At 46.6% G+C, this 16,869-nt stretch overlaps 1 protein-coding gene across 11 annotated transcripts in view; it reads left to right on the forward strand.

Annotated features, from left to right (window-relative positions):
* Positions 1-16,869, forward strand: part of Pecam1 (platelet and endothelial cell adhesion molecule 1) — a 70,882-nt gene that overhangs the window by 39,896 nt on the left and 14,117 nt on the right. For 7 of the 11 annotated variants that reach the window (XM_047544288.1, XM_047544287.1, XM_047544289.1 and 4 more), the window contains 8 exons: positions 1,153-1,401; positions 3,035-3,310; positions 5,072-5,359; positions 6,003-6,110; positions 7,271-7,298; positions 8,023-8,096; positions 10,244-10,297; positions 11,786-11,848. In XM_047544288.1, coding sequence (XP_047400244.1) covers positions 1,153-1,401; positions 3,035-3,310; positions 5,072-5,359; positions 6,003-6,110; positions 7,271-7,298; positions 8,023-8,096; positions 10,244-10,297; positions 11,786-11,848 — 1,140 coding nt within the window. The remainder of the gene's footprint in view (positions 1-1,152; positions 1,402-3,034; positions 3,311-5,071; positions 5,360-6,002; positions 6,111-7,270; positions 7,299-8,022; positions 8,097-10,243; positions 10,298-11,785; positions 11,849-16,869) is intronic. The other 4 variants (XM_047544292.1, XM_047544294.1, XM_047544296.1 and 1 more) reach the window with 1 other exon arrangement.

Consider the following 16,869-nt stretch of genomic DNA (forward strand, 5'->3'; position numbering starts at 1 on the left):
TTTTTTTTTTTTTTTCTTTTTGGTGGTGCTACGGATTGAATCCAGGGCCTGATGCACGCTAGGCAAGCACGCTACCACTGAGCTACATCCCTAGCCAGTGCTGTCTCCTTAACACCTGGAGACAATACGTGGCCGTAGTAGGAATTCTTTACATTACTGGTTGACAGAGACAGAGAGGATCAGTTCTTCCTGGTCCCTCCGTGAAAGTGTCTATTTGTGCATGCTCGTGTTCAATCCTTCGCTCTTTCACTAAGCCCTTCCGCCCCACCATGTGCAAACGCTGCGTGCCCAGGCACAGCCACAGTCCCCATTGTCCTAGGTCAGAGGCCACCAGTCACCCATCTGGGTGGTTGGCATATATGTTACACCAGCAGCCTGACCTCCTGACCTCTAGTGTGTGCTGGACTATTGAGAATGACAGATACTTTTTTGATGGCTCATGACATTTTTCGCTGATGAGACTTCTATTATCTCCTTAGAGAAAAGTATTGAGTCAACATATACCGAACTCCTTCTGTATGCTGGGCAAGTTTTTGAGAATGGAAGCTGCCTGAGACCTGGTTTTGCCTTTGAAGATGACGCACACCCCGGCAGACCAGTCTGTGGCAGTTTGTTACAGTCCTAATGGACAAACACATGCTGCCCAGGACACTTTCCCTGGATAAGTTCCTCCTAGAGACCATTCTCTGATTTCCCAAGGTGAAGTTCGGTGTCCTCTCTATGGGCTCTGCTGCTGACACCTTGTTGGAATCACCCACTAGATGTAAATGCTTTCAAATCAAGAATTGCTCTTTGTGTGCTGCTGTCTCCCCTGCACCTAGTGAGACAGCCTGCAATAAGTACTTGTGGAATGAAATGCGTGACTAAACAAATAACGGGAAATGCATGAATCATGACTTGCTGCATTATAAATGGCAAAATTTTTCTTATCCATGTCTATGAAATAATTGGGTAAGCAGGCCAGGGGAGCCTGTCATGGAGACCCAGGCACAGAGAGTCTATCCCTGTGAAGGTTGCTCATCAGGTAAATGAGAAGCGAAGACCTTCTGCAGGAAGGTGGAGTTGGTTCTGCCCGGCTCACGCTGCTCCTTCCAGGCAGGGGTCCGGCTGGTGCCCAGACACATCCTCTCCTTCCTCCTGGCTGTTTTTCAGAACTGTTTTCCAAGCCGAAGCTGGAATCTTCCTCCGTCCGTCTAGACCAAGGTGAAATACTGAACCTGTCATGCTCCATCCCAGGAGCGCCCCCAGCCAACTTCACTATCCAGAGGGAAGACATGATTGTGTCGCAGGACCAGAACTTCACCAAGATCGCCTCAGAGTGGGACAGCGGCATGTACACCTGCACCGCAGGCATCGGCAAAGTGGTCAAGAAAAGCAACACTGTCCAGATCACCGTGTGTGGTGAGTAGGTCCTCACCAGCTTGGAGAGTGGGAGGAAGGGAGCGGATCGCCTGCTGCCATGCTTCTGGTCTGAAGGCAGATCAGACTTAGGCAGGGCAAGAATTCAAGGGAAAGAGAGAGGTGGAAAATGGAGAGTCCAGACAGAGCAACAGGGTGTTCCTGCCCAGAGTCCACGAGAGAGGCAATACAAGGACAGTGTCATTCGTTAGCCAGGATCAAGTTCAGGGCTTTGTTGTGACTTCACACTGATGGTGTGGCCTTGCAAGATTCTGGTCACTGGAAAGGCCAGGGAGGAAACACTGCTCCATCAACACTAAATACTAAGAAGATCTAAGTTCCAGAATTGACTCATATCCCAGCTCACCAGAAGGGGCAGGTCTTCCAGTAGGAAGAAGACAGAGCTGGACTTCTCAGACTTGAATGTGCACGGGAGACCTCTGGGGCTGGGGCTGGGGCTGGGGCTCAGTGGTAGCGTGCTCGCCTAGCATGCGTGAGGCCCTGGGTTCAATCCTCAGCACCACATCAAAATAAAATAAAGATATTGTGTCCACCTGCAACTAAGACAAAATATTTAAACACACACAAGCTCTGATTCAGTAGGTCAGGATGGGGCCCGTCACTACCTGTCCAGCTAGTGCTTTGGTGATGCTGAAGCTGCTGACCCTTGGGCCACACTGTGAATATGGAATCCCAGTCAGCTGTCACTGTCACTGTTACTCAGTCGCGGTCCTTCCATTTCATTTGTGGTTGTGGCTTATCCATCTAAGATTTTAGTCTCAGTTGAACCAGGAACTTAGCCTGTTTTCAACTCTCTAAACGTCCAACTCCAAGGCAGGAATGTAAGAGACAAAGGTGGGCCATTATGTTTTAATTTTTTGTCATCATTGCTCTTGGGAGGAGGTCACTGGTCGTTTCATCTCATAAGGTTTATCAAGAAGTTAACTTCCAAAAATGACGTAGAAGAACTCTTGTCTCTTGAGGCGTGTGATTTACATGTCCGGAATGTCTGAGGCACCAAAAGGAGTTTGTTTCAAAATATATTCTGTTTGGGTACTCAATATGCTTTTTGGTGTCTTTAGGTAACACACGGAAAAATACGTATATGTGTATATGTGACAAGTTTAAAAATATAAGCATGGACATTTATTTGAATTTGTGTAATTTTTTATTTTGCCTAGGGCCCATCTTTTTCCCTCTCCTTATTAACACACACACACACACACACACACACACACACACACATACACACACACCTCTGCATGGCAGTCTTGTAGAAGTCCCTTAAAAGTCATTGAGCAGGGCTGGTGTTGTGGCTCAGTGGTAGAGCACTTTCCTAGCACTTATGAGGCACTGGGTTCAATCCTCAGCAATAAAAAAATAATAAATAGAAAATCAGTAAGCAGGCAGACTTTTTTGAAATTATGATATGACAGAACAAAATCCAGAGTTTGAAGAAGGAATTTTTGGGGCTAGATTCATTGCTTCAGTCCCATTTATTTATTTATTTTATATTTTTTGGTGGTGCTAGGGATTGAACCCAGGGCCTTGTGAACTCGAGGCAAGTACTCTACCCACTGAGTTATATCCCCAGCCCCTTCAGTCCCATTTTTATAATTTCTTTCTGTCATTCTAGAAATGCTCTCCAAGCCCAGGATTTCCCACGATGCCAAGTCTGAGATCATAAAAGGACAGACCATAAGAGTCAGTTGCCAGTCGATAAATGGAACTTCACCTATTTCTTATCACCTTTTGAAAGCAACTAGTACTTCAGAAATACAGAAAAAGTTCTCAAATGATCCCGCAGTATTCCAAGATAAACCAACCAAAGATGTTGAATACCAGTGTGCCGCAGATAATTGCCATTCCCACCCTGGAATGGTCAGCGAGGTTCTGAGGGTCAAGGTGATAGGTAAGTTGCTGTGTTAGGGGAAAAAATCATGTTGAGGGGTGGGGCCTTAGGTAACATTTTGGAGGGTTTGGAGTTGCCCAGGATTGTAGGGACAAGAAGAGAAATGGGTGTTATTTGTGTTAAACCCATAAACCAAATATACATCAAAGCAAGACCTAGTAATAGGCCTGGAAAATACGATGTAGCCAGTATAAGATCTTTTCAGACCTTTCAAGTGAACTGCAAAAACATCATACGTGGGACTTCAGGAAGCCTAAAGTTGTGAGTTTGGGCTTCCTTAACTCTTGCTCTTTTTCAGATGAACTGAGAGCCATCCCTGAGAATCATAGGGCAGAGCTCTTCTCTGTGGTTGACCCTGGTGGAGCAATTCTTTCATGTGTAGAACCTGTAGCAATCAGAGCTACAGGTCTGATCTCATGGGAATTGCCAGTGTGTACCTGGGATTCCCATGCTCAAGAGAAATGTACCATTGTCTCAGGGATGGGTATTTTCCCTAAGCCTCTATCTTGTGCCTCTTAGAAGACCTTAGGAGCACCATTGCTTGAATCTCTTAGATACTCTGCATCCAGTTGTAAGAAGTTGATTTTTTTTTTTTTTCGTGGTGCTGGGGATCGAACCCAGGGCCTTGTGCTTGCAAGGCAAGCACTCTACCAACCGAGCTATCTCCCCAACCCATGTAAGAAGTTGAATAAGGCATCCTCCTCTCCGTCCTTTGTCTCCTTTTGTTTAATGGCTGCACGAGATCATTAACACGGCTTATTAATTGCATATTATGCATGCATTAACCTTACAAAAAAGAGCCAGAAGAGAGAAGGACATGATAAGAATGGGTTCTTGGGAAGATTAACCTAATGACTGCACCACTGAGAAGTCGAGTTTTCAGGTCTCAGGATATGTTAAGAGGCAAATGCTGAAGTCCCTGTGAAGTTGTTGGTGTGATTTGGGTTGATATTAGTGGCTAACACTTACTGACCTCTGACCATGCGTCTAACCCTGTGTGAAGTTTTATAGTGAATTATTCTAATTAAGACCTATGAACACCAGGTGAGACTGGTAGGAATAGTATTCCTTTTTTGTGATGCAGCAACTAAGGGTTAGAGCAAAGAGCTGATGGGTGGTAGAGCCGCCATGTTGGTTTCCTATCCCTGAAAACTGCAATTGATTTGTGGATGTTTTTCATGCTCACCTGGGGGTGTCCATGGAGTCTTAACTGGGAGTTTCCCAACCACTTTATGACTTGTCTTATTGTTTGCTTTTGTTATTTAAGTTGTGATAAAACATATACACTGTGACTTTACCTTCTTAACAAATTTTTAGTGTAGAGTTTGGTGGCATGAAGCACTTTCCAGTTGTTGGTCAGCCATCACCACTGTCCATCTCCAGAAGTCTTTCCATCTTGCAACACACACACACACACACACACACACACACACACAACATACAACCCCAACAGAACATACAAGTTAGTCTGATAGTTGAGCTGACTAGTCAGTAATGCTCAAGGTAGTAAGTGAATGGAGTTGTCCCTAGTGTCTAGTGTTAATCAATGAGTGAGGAGAGAAAATGTCCATTACTGCCCTTTTGGGCTCATCAGGGCAGGGACCATGAGGAAGGTGGGATGAGAAGAGCAACTTAAATGAAAGACGTGAACCAAGTCCAAGTCACAGTCTGGGAAGGAGGGTGGCCATGGGCTGTGGCCACTTCAGGTTCCTTCTCTGTCCCACTTCTTCACTCAGTACTAATCCTTTTCCTGCTTTCCAGCCCCAGTGGAGGAGGTCAAGCTTTCTATCCTGTCGAGTGAGGAGGTGGAATCTGGGGAGGAGATGGTGCTTCTATGCTCAGTGACTGAAGGGACTGGTCCCATCACATATAAGTTTTACAAAGAAAAGGAGGACAAACCCTTCCATCAAGTTGTCACAAATGACACCCACACATATTGGCACAAGACACAGGTTAGCAAGGAGCATGAGGGACAGTACTACTGCACGGCTTCCAACAGAGCCAGCTCCATGAGAGGCAGCTCCCAAAGCAACACTCTGACAGTCAGAGGTAAGTCGGGGTCTCAGCAGCAGGTACGTGTGGGCTCGGAGGGGCAAGGACAAAAATCACACCCCTTGTAAGAGGGAGTGGGTGGGAAGTCAGGTGGGATGTCAGCTCACATAACTGAAGGTTAAAAAAACAATGTCCTTGAGCTCTACGGTTGCAAGTGACAGAAACCCATTCAAATTAACTTGGGTAAAAAAGAGGAATTAGGTATGATAAGAAGTCAGAAGATTTCATAGAGTCCCAATTCCAAAATTCTTAGTAGAGAGACACTAAGTGACTCACCTTGGGTCAAACATCTGCCCATGGACCACCTGTGGTCAAAGGGATGGAGTCATGCAGAAAGGACATGGTCAGGGATCCACCATGAAGGGTGGAGGGCTGAACAGACACCCCAAAATGGAGTCTACTCTAGCAAACTCAGTTTGATCCCTCCTTGAAGATCACAGCTGGCTTTGGATTATAACAGAAGCAACCGTTTCCCCACCAGCTATGAGTTCAGCATCCCTCAAAAGATGCTAAGAAAAGATGCCAGTTACAGAATTGTAAAAAATCAGTCTCCAATTGATGCTTAAACCTGATATTATTTCCTGCTGGCCCAGGAAGAACCTATATACACATTTCTTTCTTTTTTTCTTTCCATTTCCAGTTTTCCTTGCCGCATGGAAGAAAGGACTCATTGCAGTTGTCGTCATTGGAGTGATCATTGCCACCTTGATTGTTGGGGCCAAATGCTATTTTCTGAGGAAAGCCAAGGGTGAGCACAGTCACTTCCTTCTGCTGTGACAGGTTGTCCTTGCTGATGTGTGGTGCCCTGGAGGGAGCTGGGGAGATGCACCTGGTTTTTCTCCTTGGGGTGTTACCTTGATAACCACAGATCTAACCTTCGCCGGGGTGGGGCTCCTGTCGCCCCGGATGTCGCTAGACAAAATGAAAGGGGCTGCTTTCCTTGTTGGGCAGGCTGACAAGGAGACGTGATGGGGAATTGCATCTTCATGTGGTTGGAGAAGCTGTTTTTGTGGGGTTTGGCCACTTCCAGTCCTCTAACTGGTAGAGTGTCAAGGACACACACACACTGAGAGCTTCCCAATTAATCTGCCAATTGTGCAATGATTTCTGCCCTGTGCTTGGGGTTAGTCAGGCATGGATGGGGAGCCAGGAACACCTGCTGGCATTCAGGACTCAGGTCAGCTAGCCCAGACTCAAGGAAAAGGGCACAGAATCAATGATTTCTGCAAAGAAATTTTTTCATGGGCTAAGGTGGGTTCTTTCGGGGAGACTCTGGGGCTTCTGCCTGAGATGAGCAGGGGTCCTGGGTCTTTTCTCAGGCAGGAAAACTGCAAGAGACAGGCTCCTAAACAAATTCCATTCCAAGGCTGACACTGGCCTTGGTCTCAAGTCAGCTTGGAATTAAAAGCACAGGGATTGATTTAGACTTTACTTTTTGAAATTGTCTTGAACCAAAGAAACAGCTGCCCACTTAACTGACTGATCTGGTTCCGTACCATTATCTTTGTCTTCATCACTCCCACTAACGAAAATCACATCTGGCTAAGAGTCAAAATGTGGTTTATCTGGGAAGTAATACAAAATCTCATTGACCAAGAGAACACCTCCTCCTTCTCTTTTCTCTTCTCTTCTCTTCTCTTCTCTTCTCTTCTCTTCTCTTCTCTTCTCTTCTCTTCTCTCCTCTCCTCTCCTCTCCTCTCCTCTTCTCTTCTCTCCTATCCTATCCTCTCCTCTTCTTCTCTCTCTCTTTCTCTCTCTCAAAAGCATGAAAATATTTAACTTTCTTTTCTCTCTTTTTTAATGGGTGTGTAATCTTCAGGAAAGTCAAATGTAGTTGAAATGAATATTATTATCTGGTGTGAACCCAGGCACCTTATCCTGACTTTGGTTTTCCTTTCTCTTTTAAAGCCAAGCAGATGCCCGTGGAGATGTCCAGGTCAGTATCCTTATAAGAGGGGAAGCTGATTTTGTGGGCACGGGTGGACTTTGTCTGTAGGGAGAGTCTGGTCATTAGGAAGTTTTCAGTGGTTCTTGGCAAAGTCAGAAAAAGAAGAGCTGTATGAGTGTGTGTGTGTGTGTGTGTGTGTGTGTGTGTGTGTCTGTCAGTCAGTCAGTCTGTCTGTCTGTCTGTAGAAGATTGCCAGCTTCCATGGGAGAGAATGGCTTTATTCTGAGATTTTGTCCTTCTTATACTGTTATTTGTGAAATCTTCTTTTCTGTACCAAATTATAATAGTAGTAGAGGGAAGTTTAAAAATTTTACTTGGCAAAATAAAATTGACCTTTAAAAAAATATTATTACTCTCTTTACTATTATTGAAATCCAGTGGTATAGAAGTTATTGCTGTGCTGTGGAGAGCAGCCAGCACAGGAGAAGATTCAGGAAGTTAAGAGCAACAGATCCAGAACTCTTTGGCCCTGACTCTTATTTTAGCAGCAGAAAGTTCGGTCAAATAATCTTAGAGTTGAAAAACTTGTTAGTTTTCCAACTGGAAGAGTGAAGCTTTCTTTCCTTTGGAAAACTCCTTCTGCTTTCTCGTGATCTTTCTTTGCTGATTTTGTTAATTTGAGGTTAGAGCAAAAACAAAACAAAACAAAACAAAATTATATATATTTTTTTTCTTTTTTCTTTTTCTTCTCATTTTCAACTTTCATTTCAAGGCCAGCAGCACCACTTCTGAACTCCAACAACGAGAAGGTGTTGGATCCCAATATTGAAGCCAACAGCCATTATGGTAAAGTCCTGGTTTCCTTCAGTTGCCAAGAGTTTTACCAACCAAAGTGGGTGGGGTTAGAGTTAGAAGGGAAACCTGGCTTCCAGCAGGGGTACTTATCTAATCAGGCATTAGACGGTGAGCTAATAAGCAAAACAAAAACTTTAAAGGAAAGGCAGAACATTTTATTCTGTTTTCACCACCTTCTAAACTTCCTGTTAATGAAACCTGGAGAAGACCCTAATGCCTTGTAGCCTTCAGATACTTTGAATACTACCCATGAGAAAACAGCGTGCACTTGGAAGGCGGGGACCAGATATCAGATTAAAGCCCTGGTAAAACATCTTCTCAGGTGGAATATTAGATGCACAAGATACTTGTGTTTTTTTTTGCAGTACGGGGGATCGAACTCAGGGCCTTGTGCTTGCGAGGCAAGCACTCTACCAGCTGTGCTATCTCCCCAGCCCAAGATACTTGTTTTGAGGCTCATCCCAAGCTTACAGGTCTACTCAGTGGCATGCGTGGCTAGTTCCAGTAGTTCTTAATCCTGTTATGTCCATGATAAAGTTGCCCAAGCAATTCAGCAACCCCAGCCAGGCTATAATTATGTCACACAAAAGTTCTGTCTTAAATCATATTTGAAACAATTCTCTGTCTTTATCAGCAGTTTGGGGAATAGAAAATTCTAATTCCATAACAGTGTCTCACAAAATAAGGTATTTTTAAGATGTATATTTTACAGGGAAATAATTTACTTGAGAAATAAGTTTTAAGAATTGAGCAGGAGCCCAGCTATGGTGGTGCATGACTGTAATCCTAGTGACTCAGGAGGCTGAGACAGGAGGATAAGTTTGAGGTCAGCCTGGCAACTTAGGGAGATCCTATCTCAAAATAAAATTTGAACAACACTTTGGTGGGGTGGAGGTGTAGCTCAGTAGTAGAGTGCTTGCCTAGCATGTACAAGACCCTGGGTTCAATCCCCAGTACTACAAAAAAGGAAAAAGAACCAAAAAAAAAAAAACTATATTAAAAAATTTTCTCAATGTTTAGCATAAAGTAATCTACTGCTATAGAGAAAATAATACCTTTTTGGTATGGGGGGTGCCTTTTGGTATTTTGTATTATTGCTACTAAATACAGTAGTGCTTTAAATGAAATGTCAACATTGATTTATATTAAAAATATAGGATTTTGTTCTAATTTTTCAAAATGTCAGAAGTACTCCAATTCTTATTCTCTTGTCTCTGCATGGATTTTATGATTTTCATAATCATAATACTAATTATAGAAAACCATGTGTTCTTCAAGAATAGTATTTATAACATTTGTAAGAATTCTTTTAATAGCAGGGCACGGTGGTACACACCTGTGATCCCAGTGGCTCAGGAGGCTGAGGCAGGAGGATGGCAAGTTTGAGACCAGCCCCAGCAACTTAGCAAGACCCTGAATGACTTAGTGGGACCCTGTCTCAAAATTAAAAATAAAAAGGGCTGGGAATGTGGATTAAGTGCCCAACTTTACTAAAAAAAGACAAAAGTACTAGCTTTGGTAGCACATGTGCTAAAAGTGAAATGATAGAAGATTATCATGGCCACTAAAAAAAAATAAAAATAAACAAAAACATTTTCTGTGTGTGTGTGTGTGTGGTGCTGGGGACCAAACCCAGGTGGCACATACTAGGCAAGTGCTCCACCACTGAGCTATACCCCCCACCCCAAACTTTTTTGTCTATACCCACTAAGGTAATATCTGGAGGGACTGTTCTCTAACCAATCTAGTTCCCTAACCAGAGTGAGTTACTTAACCAATATCCTTCATATTTATAGTTGCTGTTTGGTCCCTTCCAGAAAAGGAATAATTTAGAAATCAGGCTGTTGCTCACATGGAACAATTCTGAATTCCAAATAATCACAAACAAAAGTGCCCCTCCCCCACCTGTCATCCTACCCTTGAGATGGTAGGGGTCCCACTGGTGTTACGAATAGACCACATAGCAGGTCAGAGGGGGCCCACAGGGAGACCCAGGAGGAGACCCAGAGACATGACTGTTTGTCACTTACACCGCTGAAGAAGTCAAGCTTACTTAGAGGCATTGAATTTTTTAAAAATTAGAGAAAACTCAAATTTCCATTATCACTCATCCTAATTAATGGTTATTTTTCAACTAGGTTATGGTGATGATGTCGGAAACCATGCAATGAAACCATTAAATGAAAATAAAGGTAATTATCTAAGAGTTTTATTAGAAACTTTCACATTAAAAAAGACCCATAGGAAAAGAAAACTAAAATTTTAAGGTGACTAGATAATCTCCCAGCCCTCTTGATGACCCTGTGACTAACTGGTGTGTAAGATGGAGATGATTAGTTGCTTCCTTCCAAGATGCTATCTAATGTCCTTAGTGATAACCCAACTGAATAGGTGAATGGGTTATTCCTAAAAGCAATGTCCAGATTCAGAGTAGACTACTGAGTAAGGAAGCAGATGTTCTTTCTCTTGGGTAATCAATTTGGAAATTCTATTTATTTATTTATTTATTTATTTATTTATTTTTATTTTTGGTGCTGGGGATTGACCCCAGGGGTGGCTTTTACCACTGAGTTATATCCCCAGCCCTTTTTGTTTTTTTTATTTTGAGACAGGATCTCACTAAGTTGCTAAGGCTGACCTTGAACTTATGATCCTCCTGCCTCAGCCTCCCAAGATGCTGGGATTATAGATGTATGCTACCAAGCCTAGCAAACTTGGAACTCTTTCAAGTAATTAACAATAGTGTGCTTCTGCTTAAACTCAGAAGAGTCAGACTAAATCATCAAGTTGCTTTCCCTACTAGGCTACAATCATGGTCGCTAAAACTCCTAAAGATGTAAAAGAATTCTGGAAAGCCTGTTTTTGTAAAGAATTCTTGACTGCAGGATCATTGTGTAGTTGCTGGTGAGAATTCCTGATTCTTTAAGCCTTAAAAACAAAATAATAGGGCTGGGGTTGTGGCTCAGTGGTGGAGTGCTTGCCTAGCATGTGTGAGGCACTGAATTCGATTCTCAGCATATAAGTAAATAAATAAAATAAAGGTCCATTGACAGCCAAAAAAATTTCTAAAAGAAAAATAATATTCTGAGTTGAAGACAAATCGATTCTTGCAGCACCCTGAGAGATTTCATTACCTTGTATGCCTCAGACCCGCAAAGCACTTTGGAGCTGGTGAGCCTGCTACCTGAGATCCTTTCCTGCATGCTGGGGGTGGTGTAGAAAGAAAGCATCCCAGCATGGAAGGTTGAGGCGTTTGGAGGAAGCCCGAGTGGGAGTTCATTGCCGTGGCTGATCTTGGGCTGTTTTCTGTAACCACTGACCTGTTTTAAGTCCTCTCACCGGGACCTCAGCAGCAGGCTCCATCCACGTCCCCGTGAGAGGGGAGTCCCAGGCCAGTGCCAGGCTCCTCCTGCCTTCCCAGGTGGAGGTTTCTTGTCCACCTAAAATGGAACTCCACCTGTGTCTGGCCACCCCCTCGATATTCAGAGGATTTTACTTTTATTTTTATGTGGTGCTGAGGATCAAACCCAGTACTTCACACATGCTAGGCAAGCACTCTATCACTGAGCTGCAACCCCAGCCCCAGAGGACTTAAATAACTGGAATGAAAACCTCTAAGGGAGCCCAATATCCCCAAAGAAGATGCTGTCTAAACAGGGTGCTGTGGTTCCTTTGAACAGACTCTCTGAGCTCGGATGTGGAGTACACTGAAGTGGAAGTGTCCTCAGTGGAGCCCCATCAAGGTAAGCCCCCCACAGAGGGACCCAGACCCATGCTTTGCTCTTGGTTTGGGTATAGGCACCACAGTGGGGGTGCTGTGCCCAGTGAGAAGCGTCTCTCAGAAGGGAGGTGTCAGCAGATCTGTGGGATGTGCCTAAGGCAGGAGCTATAAAATTTTAATAACCATTAGTTATGAAGAGTTATGAAGCTATTAATAACAGGTAACCCACGTTGAGCATTCACTACGTATGTGCCAGGAGATGACTGAGGGCTGAGCAAGTTGTTCCTCTGGAAGGGACCCTGAGGGCAGCCTCACCGTGAAGTGTTCAATTTCTCCCACAGGTAGCCCCATGGAGTGTGTTCCTAAAAAAGTGGCCTGTGCAGACCGAACAGGTGTCAATCGATGCATGTTTTAAGGATTAGGGATTTGCTCTTTAGAGGGTCGCTTTTGAAAGCACAGAATCCCTTCCAGCGTGAATGGTGGCATTGGATTTATGCCGCGGCTTAAATAAAAGTAAAGTGCCAATGAAGTGAAAATGTGCGCTATCATCTGTCTTGGGCAGGCCACCTGGAAGTCCCTATCTCTGCTTCAGTGCTGGGAGACTGACGGAAAGTGGGCCAGTCCATAGCAAACACCAGAACATCAATCTTGGTTTCTTTTGGCACCGTTAATAAAACATGCTTCTCCTAATCCTCCTCCTCCTCAGCTCCCCCAGAGCCTCCTGCATGCTCTAAGGAAACAGCCATCCAGAACCTTCTGGCCCTGCTGGGGCACTCCTTAGGACTGTTGCCATCTATCTCCCTTCCTGCTGAGGCTACAGCCAGGCTGTTCTCAGCCAGGCGAGCCTGGGCAGTTTTCCAGGCTGGGTCTGTCTGTCATTAGCCAGAGCCATGTGGTCATGGCGTCCTGAAGCCATCTCTTGTGCTACGATCTGGGAGGAGTTTTGAAGTCCTTCCTTCTTCTCTTGTTTAGCATGATTCTGGGCACTGTGTCAATGGGTGTGTGGGTAGAACTTTTCTGAGAAAGTTGTCCTATGCAGCCCCTGGGCTGCATGCCATAGGCTGGGCCCCTTGCCCATAGTTTTCCATCAGACTAGTCCCTGGAGTTTTGGATTGCTCCATCTGCACAGCTACAAGTATCCCACTTCCAAGTCCCGAATGGACTCAGGAGGGATGAGGGACATGGCAGGCTTGAATTTCTCCTCCTTTTCGTTTTCTTATAAAGTGATTGATGTATTGAAGAGCGATGGAGACCCATAAGGGATCTCGCCACTGTGCAAGAAGCAAAGGCACAGACAGAAGTATCTCCTAAGGGGGAGCCGGAAAAACAAGCAAGCAAAGGAACAGATCCTATCAGATGATTATAAATGCTGAGAAAGAGCAGAATGGGGTGGGCAAGAAGACATAAAAGGAAACACTCTTTGAGGGCTGGCATTTAAGCTGGGTCTGAAAGATGCAGAAGAGGTGGTCCCCAAAAGAAGGGGGGACCCGGGAAATAGCATAGGGTATGGCAACTCAGAGCTTGGCTCATTTAAGATCTGTAAGGAGGCCTGTGTCTGTAGACAGACAGATGATGCAGATGAAGCTGGGAGGGTGGAGTTGTGGCTGGAACGTGCAGGCCCTCTCAGGTTTTCTTTGCATCCTATTCTAAAAGGATTAAGGTGCCTATGGAAGGCTTTAGCAGGTTCCACTGTTCTTCTAGAAGGATCCTCTTGGCCAGCATGGAAAGTGAGGCAGGCATGGAAGTAGAGAGACTGGTGTGTAATCACCAGGCAGAGGAGACGAGGGTGGGACCAAACTGTTAGCAATGAATGGACTCTAGATATAGTTTGGAGACAGATCATAGCATGTGATGAAAATTTAATGGTCAGGACAGAGAGACAGAATCACTGAATGTTCCTGGATGGAGCACCTGTAGGCACGGTTGTGATGTCTGAGGTTGGGAGGAACAAGCTCCTGGCGACATCCGATTCAGTTGGTGGACTTTGACATGCCCAAGAAACACCCAAGAGGAGAGAGCACAAGGTCTGGTGTTCAGAGGGGAGCCAGTGAGGGCTGGGGAGGGTGGGACTGTGGGGTGCCTTGGTCCAACCTGTGCTAGCTCGTAGCTCTGCATGCTGGTTTGGCCCTGTGAGTGACAGCTTACTTCTTCCTAAGGGGATGTCAGGCTGGGAAGGAAAGGGAATGGATAACAAGAGGGTAGGGCTACTCAAAGATTTTGAATGTAAGTGGAAAAACACTGCTGTCCTCTTGGTAGTGCTCCAGTGGACAGTGAAACCAGAGGACAGAGGAGATGGGGTTCTGCACATTTTCTGTCTGTAGTAAACAGTGACACTCCCCTGCCACCCTGGGCTCCTGGCACCAGACCGCAGATCCTCCCACGGAGGGCCAGGTCCTGCCTTTGCTTCACAGTTTACTGAGCCAGGGTGGGTAGAACTATGACAGCCACCGGGGTGCCTGGGAGGCTTTAGCGTAAGGGAGCTGAAGGAAGTAGCGTCCTGTCCTTGGAAAACGTCCTTTTCCTGTTCTTTTGGGAGATTTCTAGATGGGGTGAGGCAGAGGTGATTGCCCTGGGGGGTCCCTGCCAATTGGTGCAACTCCAGGTTGCAGCCAAACCAATTCGTTGCCTTTCCCAACCTGCACAAAGGTGCCTCGTACATATTGTGGGGCCTGTGTAGAGCTGGCATCAGGGTCACTTGGGTGCCAGTGGGGAGATTCCAGAGGACTCAAATTGAGTTTCCTTGTCCCAGCCTCTCCCTGAGGCTAACTGATAGTGGAGAAGGCAGGCCTGAGCCCCCAGCGTGGACCCCTTGCCTTCCCATGGCGGGGAGTGGGGCATGACTAGGTGAGGGCTTTGTGGGCCCAAGGCAAGTGATAAGTAAACTTGACCTGGTCTTGGCCAACTCAATCCCCTGTTCTCAAGGTCTCCCCTCCTCCAGCTATAGAGGAGGAATGGGGACCTCATCCAGCTCTAATCCTTGCTGGCAGTTGACCAAGTGGTCACAGTGGGTGGAGGAGGGGCGGGAAGGAACTCGTTAAATCCCGGTTTGCTGCATGTTCGCTCTGAGGCCGATTGCTGGGAAAACCCCATGACGCTGAACCATCTCTGTCTCCGTTAACATAGAAAAACAGAAGCCAGAATAAAGCCCCATCCGGAAACACTGCTGACAGCAGAGACAAACAGCCGCTAGCCTGGTTTAGTCATTAGCAGGCAGCTGCTACCACGGGCTGCAGGAGGAGGGGAGCCAGCCATCAGCTGCACCCCACAGTCTGCTGAGCTGGGCAGAACAAGCAGCAGGCAGCAGGAGAGGCCAGGGTGCAGCTCCGCCTGGAAACAGAAACCGCCCCCGCTGCCCTGAGCTATGAGGTGACAGGGAGGGTGTCAGGCGTAGTTACTCAGGTCCAGAAAGTGTGTCCCCAGGGTGATCGGAAAAGTCTCCTGGCCACTTCTATGTGCTCAGGACAGTGGCGTCTCAAGGTGTCCAGGCCCCCAGCTTGGCCACCCAGCTCTCTACCCCTAGCCGTGCCCCTCTTCCCCTAACTCCACAGGGAGTCTGGGTCAGAGATGAGCTGGCAGTGACCCCCATGCACAGCATCCTTTGTCATTTTTCACAGCATTAAGCACATGAGCACCCTGTGCCCACCTGCTTGCCTCATAGCCTGGAACTGCTGAAAGCTAAGACCAGATCCAACCACCTTTTCCTCCTCTGCGGTTCAGGGCACACAAAGGCACCCAGGGTCATGTTGAATGGTTGACTCGACCAGGCCTGATGTTGAACAGAGGGTCCCTCGGGGGTGTAGAGAGTCGGCCAGCAGATTTGGGGATCCTAGAACTTCCCTCTGTGCCACCAAACTAGAGTGGAGGGTTGTGTGGGCATCTCCGCTGTGCCTCTTTTTGGCATATTGAAAATTCGTTCCGTCTGATGGACCGAGGAGGGACTCAAACCGTGGTCCTTGCGTATGCTAGGTGAGTGCTCTCCAAGAGGAGCCACCTCTTCAGCTTCTCTGCTGTGCCTCTTGAGTTCTTTTGAAGCAGGTGTCCCTGTAGTGGGTGGCCTGGTACCTCTGCTACTCTACTGACCTCCAGCTCCTGCCCGAGGGGAATCACTTTAATGTCTTCAGCAAGGCCTTTGCCATTCCAAATGCCCCCAAGTTCCACTGTGGAGACTGGGTCACCCTGGGACCTTCCCCTGGCATGTGGGCCTTCACTCAGGAGCCACACATACTCAGTGTCGAGGAAAGAGATTTCAGTCCCAACACCCATCTCCAAAGAGCGCAGAGTCCTCTGGCAGCATGTTCTCTAGCTGGTAGATGGAAAACCTCAGGGACTGGGCAAATTATGCCAAGACCTGCCTGAAGCTCAGGGGGTCTGGTGGAGACACCTGCAGGACATTGACCAGTACTTGCTTTGTCATACCAAACTATGGCAGGTGCCCCCAGGTGACAGTGCGAGGCCTGGGAAGGGGAGGTGCTCAGGACCTGAGCCACCACCCTGGAGGAGCTCAGGGCCCACCTGAGGAGACAGTGAACAGTCAATGTGCTGTAGGTAAATGTCCCTGAAGTGTTATGGGAACACAAGGGCCCAGGTAGCTGGCCAGTGTACGAGCAAATGGGTATGTGGGTGTGCGAGGTGTGCACACATGGGTGCAGGGACAAAGCAGGCCCAGAGTTTTGGAGGAAAGGACAAAGAGAAGGGACAGTGTCAGTGTGGATGCGTGTGGGGTCAGGAAGGGAGAAGGCTGTCCCCAGAGTGTGAGGCATAGAGGGTATCGCGATGCAATTAGAATCTCTGGTACGCCCCAACCACTGTCCTTAGGAGAGAAATGTCCCCCGTGATGGCAGGAAGCCTCTTACTCTGCCCTGGGGCTCCCCTTCCCCATCTGTGAGAGGAGAGTGTTGGCCCTCTCTCCAGGGGGCCTCCTTTCTACAATGAGACTTCCTGGTCTTGAACTGGGGGAAGTGGCCAGGTTCCATCCTGTTTCCTCAGGGTTTCTGGGTGTCTGGGTGTGCCCTTTGTGCCTGAGTGTGGATATCATGGTTGAGT

Source organism: Sciurus carolinensis, chromosome 3 (genome assembly GCF_902686445.1).
Source record: "Sciurus carolinensis chromosome 3, mSciCar1.2, whole genome shotgun sequence".
In the NCBI taxonomy this organism is placed as follows: domain Eukaryota; kingdom Metazoa; phylum Chordata; class Mammalia; order Rodentia; family Sciuridae; genus Sciurus; species Sciurus carolinensis.